General features: G+C 42.3%; 1 protein-coding gene across 9 annotated transcripts in view; it reads right to left on the reverse strand.

Annotated features, from left to right (window-relative positions):
* Window positions 1-12,814, reverse strand: part of MID1 (midline 1) — a 264,289-nt gene that overhangs the window by 24,040 nt on the left and 227,435 nt on the right. For all 9 annotated transcript variants that reach the window (XR_003921164.1, XR_003921163.2, XM_029998918.2 and 6 more), the window contains exons 6-7: window positions 10,313-10,440; window positions 1,650-1,793 (exon numbers count right to left, since the gene is read on the reverse strand). Coding sequence is in view for 7 of the 9 variants with exons in the window: in XM_029998918.2 (XP_029854778.1) it covers window positions 1,650-1,793; window positions 10,313-10,440 (272 nt within the window). In the remaining 2 variants the exon portion in view is untranslated. The remainder of the gene's footprint in view (window positions 1-1,649; window positions 1,794-10,312; window positions 10,441-12,814) is intronic.

The following is a 12,814-nucleotide window of genomic DNA, read 5'->3' on the forward strand; positions in this document are numbered from 1 at the left end:
CTTGGTCTTTCCAGCAGTTTTAAATTTTACAGTGTGTTGTCCAAAATTAGGCTGTTCAGTGAAATACTAAATGGAGGTTTTGGCAAAACACTCATCAAATTTTCAATAGTCCGCCTTATTTTTTAGTCAATCCTGAATACCATAATATATTCACAGTATGCTACTTAAAAATGGTGTTAAAATGCCAGCACGTGAATCCTAAGAAATCCTTTCAGATGGCTTGCAAAACTACAGTTTAGTGATGGAGAAAATGAGGTGCACACAGCAACAGAGTAGTCAGCGCAAGAGTTTGGCTCAGTACTGAAACATGGCATCTACGGTACCATTTTCCCAGAAAGCATGTAAACATGTCCACAGCACTGACTTTCATCAAAGTATCTCAACAAATTTTGTAAGAAGAAAACCACTTCTGCACTGGATCAGAACTAAGCCTATGTATCTCAGTGCGTGGCTGGGATGTCTGGTGGTGGACAAAAGCAAGAGCATAGGAAGGTGTTCAGGAGCAGGGAAAGCACACAGCGATCATCTCTCACCGGGCTCTCCCAGGTCTCAACAGTTTACAGCTCTGGGACTTCCTGAGCCAGAAGGAAATCTCTGCACTTCATTGTTCTCAGTGGATTTTTCTTGCATGATCTGTCCAGTCCTCTCCTGAACTCACAAACACAACAACCCTCTGTGGCAATGAGTTCCCAATTTAAATACGTGTTGACTGAACAACCTCCGCCTTTTGACTGATTTGGTTCATTTCAGAATTCTTGTTTCATAAAGCAAGTATGTGTCAGCTAGTGGTATTCCTGTTAAACGTACGGGGAACAGGAAGAAGTTAAATGACTTCTCCAAATTCATAGTCAATGACCACTATGCACTGAACCCAGAAGTGTTGACTTCCTGGCCAAAGATTAGACAATATATTTTTCTCCGAGGAATAGTTATTTAACAACAAAACAATCCAAGGAATAATCAGTAAGTTTGTTCATTAAGGAAAGTCACAGATTCAAAACTGAGAGTGTATTTAATAAACAATGTGCTACAATACAAAATATAAAGCAAATATTGTTAATGTCAATATAAGTCAAAGTAAGTTACCATATTAATTGTTGTTCCACTGGCGTTTGCTGCCTTAGCCTTCAGTATACTGAGACCTACGCTTTGTAGCCTTGAAGACAGTAAAAATCAGAGGGAAGGACTTAATCTGTATTTCTGGCAAAGGTCCAGTTGTCAAAGTCACCTAAATGACAACGGGGCTGCAGTTCTAACTAAAACTAATGACCAGTTCAACAGAGGCTCCCAAGGCCTGACTAGCCCAAACAATAGAACTGAGGTCTTTGTCCCTGTTACATCTGCAACACGGGACCTAGGACGCAAGCAACAAGTCCTGTTAACATGAACAATACCTGTGCCTTTGGGAATATGTGGTTTTAGTCTTCGAAAGCTCCCACTACATGGCACTCCCAGAAAAGACACAAGAAATTTTAACTGAATTAATTCTGAATTTTAAAACCTTTTGAAATCATAATTGGTTTGGATTTAAATCTTCCTAGAAAATATTTTTTTCCTTTTGTTCTTGGCAGTACATTATATTTAAAGGCACTTGGTTTACAGAGAACCCACGAGGAAAGAGCACTGGGAAAGAGAAGGTTTATACTTACTAACAACATTAGCTTGTCCAGTGAAGATGGTGTACTGCAGCTCGTAAGAGACCACACTGAACTCATCATCCGATGTCCAGTGGACAGTAATGGTATCATAAGAAGCTGTACAGAGCTCTTCTCGAATGGTGGGTGGGTTGGGAGCTGAGAGATACAACAGAGGAGACTTATTGTCACAATCAGTAAAATGTTTCCCTTCTCACCTGAGATTAGAGGATGCGTCTGATGTATGAGTTTGTAGTTATACCATCCAACAGACTTTTCAACAACTTTTTGCTAATTCCAGGAGTAACTTTCATTATCAATAAATTGTTGCAAAAGAATTCTTACTATCAATATAACCACCTAAGAACTCAAGATTTTGAAAATATTTTGTATTAAAATAGCTTTAGTTTCAGATGCCTTAGCACAAGTGATGTGTTGGTGGTCACATTAAACTGTGATTAAATGGGTAAAATCGATGTATTACTTTTTCTAGGGTTGTTCTGACCATCACACCAAAATTATCAAAGTTTCATTGATGCACGTATCAAGAGGCGAGAGTCAACACTCTTCACTGTTGACTTGAAAGCAGTGTTTGCCTAGCCTATCTTAGCAGAGATTGGCATAAGTAGTATTTAAGAAATATAAATTTGGGGAAGACTTCAAATACTCATGCTTTCATGCTCGATCTTCTCCTCCCTCCAAATTCATTTTTATTTATTCCCTAGCTATCCTTTCTAATATAGATGCATATAATTTCTGTTGGCTATACAACTCACTTTTTTCAGCCTTACATAAGAAGTTCTTATCGTAACATCATGATTGTATGACTATTACAACCTGATCTTCAATGTCATTGCTAATTAAATAATTCTAGGAAAAAATCCAAACACTTTATATTAAAGTTGTCCCTCTGTTTCTTTTTCTTTTTTTATCAACAAGCAAGATCTCTGTGTAGCAAGCTATACATTCTTCTCCCATATTTACACATAGGTTTCTTTTAAAGACCTATTTAAAGAAGTGAAACTTGAAGCAAACTTCTTAGGTCTCAAGTTTCCTCATTTGCATTCTTTACAAAGCCAAACACCTAAATAAGAAACAAATGAGTCTTTCTTTGAAAGACTGGTGGGTCTTCCTGCATGCTTGTCTCAGTGGCAGCTGCATTCCTAATCATCTTCCCTACATGCCACCATCATGCAAAAAAAAAAAAAAAATCCTTGTGCTTAATAGTGTTCCTCCCAGCTGTCACAGAGTGAGGAAGGAGGGCACTCAAGCTGAAACAACCAAAATACGCCTGTATTAAAGGAAAAAGCTGTCAGCTCTTTAACTTCTGTTAGCCACAAATAATGGCCTCAAAAAAAGTCCCTCTGAAGGAATTCCACCTTTACTTTTGCAACATCTTACTTTTATGAAACATCTATTTTACTTTCCATTAAGAATTTTTATAGTTCATGTCCCTGGTTTACTGATGTATGTCCCAAGGATTAAAGTGCAGATGCATTTCCAAGCAGCCTCTTTCAACCAAGGGGCATAAGGAAACGTTCAAATGTGCTTCATGATATGACCATGATTTGTGATGCTCTAAATATTGTAGCACAGAAGCTTACCAATGCCTTTTTCTTTTAACTCGGCAGAGGAACCCATGGGACAGATAGGTATTAACAAAAAGAGAGAAAAATGAACTAAAATAAGAACAGTCACCCAGGAGGGGAATATAAACAAAAGGAGGAGAAAAAACCCCGCAGGAGAAAAAACCTTCTGGAAAGGTTAGTGCTGCAGTCTAGAGGCTGTGTGTAACTGAGGCCAACTAACTGTTGTGAGGGCTATGCAGTACTGCCTTGGTCCTATCAGCTATGCTTCAAAACTGTATGCGGCAGAACAATCACTGGAGCTTTTCTTTTTTTTTCCCCAGCTGAGGCTCCATTTTCATATTCTGCCTGTCCCTGAAGGCAAAAAAAAAATTGGAAAAAATATTAATTACAAATATACAAGTGGATCCACTTTTTTGGGGTGCTAGTATTCAACTAAAGTCTTCTTCAGTCATCTCTTGCACCTAACAAAGCAAAACCTTTTATTTGAGAAATGTAGTTGTTATTACTACAACGCAGATAATAAATATTAATTTATGGAAAACAACAATTACTGAAGGTTTAATGAACTGTAAACTGCATTTCAATAGCACCTAAGTGTCTTCAACTCTTTCAAAATGACAGCCTAAGTTCTCTCTTCATATGGACACCTGGCTGGCCTTACGCCTGGAGATTTACAGGCCTTCATGCAATGAGAATGACAGAAAAAAGAGAGTTGACCTAAGCACGACATCCTTTCCCTTGTTCTTGTGATTAACCCACACCCACCTGAGACTATACTGCATGAAACTCAGCTCTTCAGCAACACTCATTTCATAAACCACTCAGAATAAAACAAAATATACCTGCTTCTCCTGCAGACAGGCAGGGAATTCTACATGCAAATGGCTTGTTACGACTTGCAGAATAATATAGAAGTCTGACTGCCAAATTCATCATTCCACAGCACATACTCCTTTGGAGAGTGTGTCCGTAATGCAATTAAAGAGATTGACCTTAATCAGTTATCTTCATTATTACATTTGATAGTGTGTGATTTTCTTATCAAATTTACTAGTACTGTTACAGAGCTCAGGTGCCACAAGGGAAGCTCTACAGAGGTTCCAGAGCGATCTCAATGGTGCACCAGTAAGTTCCCCCAGTTGAGCTGGGTGTGCTCCATCCCTGCTGGGGAAGGGGAAGCCCAGCACGCTCCCAGCTCAGCAGTGGAAGAATATCCCCCACCCTTTGGTCCTGATTCCCAGTGGAGAAGCGGTGATTGCCCATCAGCCTTTCTGGTCCATTTCAGGGTGAGAACAGAGCACTGACTCACAACCAAACACCGCTGGAGTTTGACAATGATGCTGTTAATAGTCTCAGTTATTGGCAGCCTCCTGTCTATAAACTGCTGCCCAGTGCCAGGGGGAGCTGAAAAAAAATGTGAAGCAGCTCTTGAAAACCCCAAATTTACAGCCTTGAGCAGTGAAGGAACCTGGAATCAGTGTCAGCAGACTTCGCAAGGCACAATGAAAGCTGCAGTGGTTTAAGGAATTGCTCTCCTCGGTCATGGGGTGGCAATCTCCATAGAGGACCAGGGCAAACATCTGGGAGTGGTAACTGCTTCAGTCACGCTGACTTTCATCCACCTGTATTCATGAATCAATGCTCTCTGACAAGACAGAAAATCATTGCTGAAGGCTGGTTTACTTCATTTGTATGACTTCAACTCAAAAATGAGCACACTTAAAACAGTCAGGAACCATGTCAGAAGTGCCTGAAAGGCAGTAACTAATATTAGAAAAATATTAGAAAATATTAGAAAAACAGTTTCTTAAATTTGCTCCCAGAAGTAACTGACCTTGTGAGCATACCTGCTCCCTTTCAACCAGGTTAGTCTAACTCACCTTGCTTTCCATGGGATTGGCATGGCTTTTGCTCTGAAGCGGGATGAAAACACTCACATGGTCCACACACCTGAGAGGCAGTTTAGGGAAACACCCACCTCTCGTTGGTGAATCCCAGCATGAATGCAGTGGCTCCTGGGTGACTATGGAGACTGTATCTAAATCCTCTCAGCACAAGATCACAGAGATCGACTAAAACCACCTCAACTTCCTTCTGTTTGCTCAGTCTCCACGTCCCTGCTGTCACGGGGCGATTGACTTTGTAAGGGCTCCGTACTGATTTTGGTACCGAGTAAAAAAGGAAGATCTAAGCCATCTCCTTGAGTTAATGGTGCTAGAAATATTCATATTGCTGGTATGAACACGAGGGAGTTGAGGAAGCTGCTCTGAACCTCTCTCAGCTGTTCATTGCTGGCTCCATAGTGTATCATGACCCTGGACTGAACCAGCATACTGGCATTCAAAAGGGACAGTTACATCAGATGTGGATACAAACCTGATGTATTAGTAACATGTCATGCATGAGTTGGCATCAAGAGCTCGGTCATACAACCATATAGATGTAGTCTTTGGGTAGACCAGAAGTGTTCAAAAACAACGGAATGAGAAGAGATTACACCCAAAGCATGAGACTGAGCTGGCTGGAGGTGCTTTTTGATCTTCTAATACTGAAAGAGTTAAGAGGGAAGACAGGTTGTGAAGGGTTTCCAGAATGAAGTTGGTTTTGTGTGAAAAAACTGCTGGCATATGCTAGGCAATACGTATTTCTTTGTGCAGTCATAGCTGAGGTGATGGATGAAGAAAACTTATCATTGTTTCAGATGGGATTTCTGAAGCAGGGCAAATTGCAAGGTCAAAGAATAGATGTTCCTGCAATTGATTTCAAAGTACTAAGACACAGAACAAGTATTTTTGATTCACAATGGATAAAAAAAGTCCTTATGTCAGTAATATTGTGCAGAGAGTTTGCAAGTCATATGCATTGCCTGGATCTAGCTAGATACACGTTTAGAAAATGATGAGTTCCAGATGAAGAGCTTGAGCAACTGGCAAGATAAGAAAGCTTTCAAAAGACATCAAGGTTATATATACAGAGAATAGAACAGTCAGAGGAAGATTAAGGATATTGTTTTAATATACTGAGTTTGACATCTCAATGTCTGGCTGGCAACTTTCAGAGGGATATCAGAGATTTTCGTTTGGATAGCAGAAGCTTTGGGCAGACAGCTGCGTAAATGATAAGCACAAAATAGTTAATTTTATATTTGGGAAAGAAAAAGCGTAGGAAGGAAGAAAGATGCAAACTTCAATGGGCCACATAGAAAACTGGGGTTGGGGAGATAGAGGATGAAGAAGATTGACAAATAGTACACTGGGAAGAACCAAAGGAGAAGAAAGTCTCCAGAAGACAACCAAGGTCAATTGCTTCGAATGCAACTGACAGCAGAGAGAATGAAGCTGGAATTCAGGCTTTGACATTTTGTTCAGAAGCAGTACAGACAATAAGTATAAGATAGGCTTCTTCACTTAATTCACAACATAGATGTACCACTATGACTTACAAATGGTCTTCATCTTACTTAACTGTGAAACATTATAAAAGTAAAGCCAAATTCACTCTGTCACAGTTTTCCATTTAAGATCGATGAAGATTCCATGCACCAATCTGAAAGGGGTAAAATAAAATAAATCTTCCTCTAGAGTTTCTGAACAAGAATAGAGAATAATCAAGTGCATTTGACTCTTGGGACTATACATATACACATATACATTACATATATACATATATTTACATAAATGTATTTTAACTGTCTGCATAGGTTGTATTTTATGCTCAGATAATTTGGACACGTGTTTTGGATTTTGCCATTGCAGCCATATGCTATTTATTAATGTGAGGAAAAATAGTACAAAGACAGAGCCAGCTAAAACTGTTATTCACTGGGCATCAAGGGCAAGGATAAAAATGGTAGATTAGGAAAAACCAGCTAAACTGCTTGATATATTTGCAAGTTCCCTTGAACTGCATTGTGAGCAATTTTTCAAGACTGTGAATGTAGGAAGAAGGCAGAGAAGGAGCTGTGTAAATGACACAGCCAGCATGATGGACCACACAAAGGATCTTTGTAGCAAGACCACCCTTCATTTTGGTACCGATACAACCTTCATTTTCTGCAGTGTACAGCAATTAGGCTGGTAATGTTGACATATGATGTACAAAGGCTAGAAGACCTGGGGCATGTGGGAACAGACTGCTAGATAGAATTCACCTCGTGTAACTTTAAAGATCTAAACCACAATTATCTGTATTTGAATGAGTCTCTGTAGCCTCTGTTTGGAGCAAACTGGGAGAAATAGGCACCTCCAGAATGGAGTTAACTGACCTGATATATGTGCCTTAAAAATGAGGTTGTTACTCCTCTTCGACTATAAAGGAAGCTGAGGCTGATTATTTTACAGGTAGATTCCTAGGTTAGGGCAAATGAGTCTGTTTTTTTCTTAATCCTTCCTTTCATTTCCTTGGCTTTTTGTAACTTTGCGGTGAATACTCAACATGGTGGCAAAATTCCAGCGGACTTTGAGGAGAGGCAGACACCATAACATTTCACTGGTACTGGAAAAAAGTTCAAATGACTCTCACTACATTATTATTGTGTATTATTTACTTGCGTATGTGTTAAACACTGATTGTATTCACCACTCACACAGTGATACAGAAATTCCTTGCAGATAAAATCTCTCTTTCAGATACAGCAAGAACCCCACAGCTCTGTAAGCCAAGGGTGGTGCTGCCCTGTGCATGCAGACAGCCTTGCTCTTCCCAGTATTAATCTGTTCACTTATTCGTAGAATCATAGAATAGTTTGGGTTGGAAGGGACCTTTAAAGGTCATCTAGTCCAACCCCTGTGCAATAAGCAGGGACATCTTCAACTAGATCAGGTTGCTCAGAGCCCCGTCCAACCTGACCTTGAATGTTTCCAGGGAAGGGGCATCTACCACCTCTCTGGGCAACCTGTGCCAGTGTTTCACCACCCTCATTGTGAAAAATTTCTTCCTTATATCTACTCTGAATCCACCCTCTTTTAGTTTAAAACCATGATCCCTTGTCCTATTGCAACTTTCTTATAAGCCCCCTTTGAGTACTGGAAGGCTGCAGTAGGGTCTCCTTGGAGCCTTCTCTTCTGCAGGCTGAACAACCCCAACTCTCTCAGGCTTTCCTCTGAAGAAAAGCCAGAAGCCACCCTCTGCGTGGAAAAGATCCAGTGGTTGGCAATGAGAAGACTCCACACTCTCACGTTCTTCTGAAATAACGTTGGTATATCTCCTGCAAACAGGGCTAAGAGAATGGGCCCAGGAAGTGTTTTCAAGTGCTTTTCTAACAGTGCTTTGTGCCTTTCACTGCAAATTCTCGTTGTTAACAGCAGATGCTTAAAGACCCTGCAAAATGAAAACCTACCCTGTGTCTCTTCTGTTTTCAATTGAACTGGAATGAATTGTTCTAATTCTGGCATTGAAATCAAAACACCCTAAATTACAGTAATTTGTTTCTCTTTGTGAGTCATTATATAGTCTGAGATAGCACATTACTCAGGCCTTCAGTAAGGGTCTAATCCTGCGGGCTTCTTCAGGCCAAAGCTCTCAGTTTAGCGAGCTGGGGCTGTGCTCTGCAGAAAACCCACCCCATACCCTGGCGCAGAGGACACTGCGTGCTCTCTAGTCCAAGACACAGCGAGGTCCTCCACTCCTGCGATGGGGGAAAATATACACAGTGTCACCGGGATGAAAAAACATCTTTCGATGCTGATTGCTTGAACAGCTTCTGGTTGCTCATGGGAAATCTGCCAGGCTGCAATCTGCTGCAGCGAGGAGGCAGCCCCAAGGGAGAGGGTAACACGTGGAGCATCCGTCCCCTGGGAAATGGGATTTGGTCCCTGCTCTCCCTCCTCTGGCTGCTCCAGGCTGAGCTCCAGCTGGTCTTTCATTTCATTCTGCTGCAGTGGATTTTAACCATTTCTCACTCCCACTCGCCCACACCCTGGCGGGGAGGAATGCAAAGAGAAGAGGTAGGAAATGCATCCTTGTTGTGCTCTGTAGCACCTCATGTTTCCTGGGGCATTCTGGGGCTGCTGGGGGTCATATATTCAGGATTAAGAGGGAAACTGTATTGGGTTTATATGGCAAGGTTTTGGTAGCAGTTGGGCTGCAAGGGTGACTTCTGTGAGAAAAGACCAGGAGCTGACCCCATGTCGGAAACAGCCGGTTCTAAGACAGACCTGCTGCTGGCCAAAGCCGAGCCCATCCCTGATGCTGGTAGTAGTGCCTCTGTGATAACATGTTTAAGAAAGGGTAAAAAAAGCTGCGCAGCAGCTGGGAGAGAGAGGAGTGAGAAAATGTGAAAGAAACAGCCCTGCATACACCAGGGTCATTGAAGAGGGAGGGGGAAGAGGTGCTCCACGTGCTGGAGCAGAGATTCCCCTGCAGCCTGTGGAGAAGACCATGGTGACGCAGGTTGTCCCCCTGCAGCCCAGGGAGGACTGCAGTGGAGCAGATCTCCACCTGCAGCCCGTGGAGGACCCACAGTGGAGGAGGTGGATGTGCCCTGAAGGTAGCTGCAGCCTGCGGAGAGGAGCCCACGCAGGAGCAAGTTTTCTGGCAGGAACCATGGCCCATGGTGGACCCACAATGGAGCAGTCCATCCCTGAAGGACTGTACCCCATGGAAAGGACCCATGCTGGAGCAGGGGAAGAACATGAGGAGGAAGGAGCAGCACAGACAACGTGTGAACTGACCGCAACCCCCATTCCCTGTTCCCTGCCCCACTGGTAGGGAGGAGGTAGAAGAGTTGGGAGTGAAGTTGAGCCCAAGAAGAAGGATGGGGTAGGGGGAAAGTGGTTTTAGTTGTGTTTTTGTTTCTCAGTACCTTACTCTTCCAATTAATTGGCAATAAATTACATTAATCTTCCCCAAGTTGAGTCTGTTTTGCCTGCAGCAGTTAATTGTTGAGTAATCTCCCTGCCCTTATCTCAACCCACAAGCTTTTCATCTTATCTTCTGCCCATGTCTTCCTGAGGAGGTGAGTGAGAGAGTGGCTTGGTGGGCACCAGGCAGTCAGCCAAAGTTAACTGACCACAGAGAGGAATGAAGAAAATCCTATCACTGCTATTTTATGAGGAATATATAATAGTAGCAGCTTGAGAAAAAAATTACCTGTAAGGTAATCAAGGCATTCCAACAATTTCTTCTCCCTGGTAAAATCAAGTGCGAAAGTATCAAAAGTATCGTTGAGATTAATTTCAGGAATCAGAACCTGGGAGGATGCAGTTGCCATGGAAACCCTATAATGAAAAGAAAAAGTCTTTTAGCACACGAGACACAATAACTTTCACATCAGGGTAGGACCTGATCATTATGATTGCTATCACTTCCCAAAAAGCTTGACAAAAACTTTTACACGTATTTGATTTATACAGTTTAAGTTAGGAGCTTCTCCTGCCACTTTTACTTTTTGCGAGTAAAGTCTCCACTAAAAATCTCGTATTACTTAGATTTTGCCTGACATGCAGTGTTAAGCAACAATATACTTTGAATTTTTCTTTCTAGTCACCCATTGAACCACAGAAGCAATAGCACCATATTTATCTGTGTTTTAAGTAATCCTGGTAGATGCTGCATCCCTCCCAACCCCTGCTTTCCCAAGCAGTTTCTTGCTCCAGGCGTTCCTTGGCACTGCTGTCCCAAGGGCTTGGTGCAGATCCCCACACCTCCTCAGCTGTTCAGCGCTGCACGCTGCTGTTAACTTCAAAAAGCACAGGGGGGAGATAAAACAAATAGATGTCAGCACAGTTTATTTTGAAAGGCTTTTCCCTGCGAAGCATGTGTGCATACCTACATTTCCTCCCAAAGTGAAAAGTTTCCCTGCCTACCTCATTTCGGGACCTACATCCACTTTTTGTCTGTCCAGCCATACTAATATAAAAAGATGAGCTTTCACAAGACAACTGCCATCAGGATGGATTTTTCAAATCTGTCAGCCTCATATCTCAAAATACATGTTACTGGAGAGCTGAGTGATTATTAAACCTTGTGTTATACAACAGAAATTTGTTAACTGTTCCAGTTTGGAGGTAAACACACAACCACACACACAATGTATGTCAGTTATCTGTCACTCATGACACATCAGATCAAAATATTTTGATTGCTTCAATTAACATTTTCCCAAATAAGAGTATTTCTCTGTAGACAGGACTCAAATAGCTCCAGGCCAAATACTTACTAAGAACTGTTTTCATATATTTCTTGTTAGTATTTTAGGAAAATACAGTTAGGAGAGTCAAAAACTGAGCTGCACGTCTCATTGTCTTCAGCATAGTTTTCAAAAACTGAGCTGAGGAGGTTTCCTAGTGTGCTGGTTTGGGCTGGGATAGAGTTAGTTTTCTTCATAGTAGCTAGTATGGGGCTACGTTTTGGATTTGTGCTGAAAACAGGGTTGATAATGCAGAGATGTTTTTAGTTACTGCTAAGCAGTGCTCACACAGAGCCAAGGTCTTTTCTCCTTCTCCCCCCACCCCACCAGCGAGCAGGCTGGGGGGGCACAAGGAGTTGGGGGGGGACACAGCCGGGACAGCCGACCCCAACTGACCCGAGGGATATCCCAGACCATGGGACGTCATGATCAGCAGATAAAGCTGGGGAAGGAGAAGGAAGGGGGGATGTTCGGAGCGATGGCGTTTGTCTTCCCAAGTCACCGTTCCGCATGCTGGAGCCCTGCTGTCCTGGAGATGGGTGAACACCTGCCTGCCCATGGGAAGTGGGGAACGAATTCCTTGCTTTGCTTTGCTTGCATGCATGGCTTTTCCTTTACTTATTAAACTGTCTTTATCTCATCCCATGAGTTTTCTCACTTTTACTCTTCTGATTCTCTCCCCCATCCCACCAGACAGGGAGTAAGTGAGTGTCTGTGTGGGGCTTAGCTGCCCGACGGGGTTAAACCACAACACCTAGTCAATAATTCTTGTTATACTGTTTTCAGCACTGTTTCTCTTGCAACTGTGGTTGTAGAACTTAGTTTAAAGTAGATCCTAGTATAGATGGGGCTTTTTTTAGAGAGGATAACTGAAGTGCCTTTTGCCCCATGTACTTAGAGGGAAAAATTCCCTGAGCTCTTTCACTTCTTTTTTTTCTCCCCCACCCCTCCCACCCCCCCAGTAGTTCATCTGCAGTTACACTATGGTGTTTTTACATCTAGTAGGAAAAAAAGATGCATTTCTTGAAGAGCCTGTGTTAGGGCAAACTCAGGGTGATACACACCTCTACAATATTAACAAAGGCCTTCCTAATAAACCAGCAAGCAAGTATCTAAGATTAAGAGCTTCTTTGAATACCTCCATAAAGCACTGTCCTGGTTTCAGCTGGGATAGAGTTAATTGTCTTCCTAGTAGCTGGTGCAGTGCTGTGTTTTGGGTTCAGTATGTGAAGAATGTTGATAACACACTGATGTTTTCAGTTGTTGCTAAGTAATGTTTAGTCTAAAGTCAAGGATTTTTCAGCTTCTCATGCCCAGCCAGCGAGAAAACTGGAGGGACACAAGAAGTTGGGATGGGACACAGCCAGGGCAGCTGACCCAAACTGGCCAAAGGGGTATTCCATACTGTGTGATGTCATGCCCAGTATATAAACTGGGGGGAGTGGGGTCGGGGGGATCACCGC

The sequence above is a fragment of the Aquila chrysaetos genome, chromosome 23 (assembly GCF_900496995.4).
Source record: "Aquila chrysaetos chrysaetos chromosome 23, bAquChr1.4, whole genome shotgun sequence".
Taxonomy (NCBI): domain Eukaryota; kingdom Metazoa; phylum Chordata; class Aves; order Accipitriformes; family Accipitridae; genus Aquila; species Aquila chrysaetos.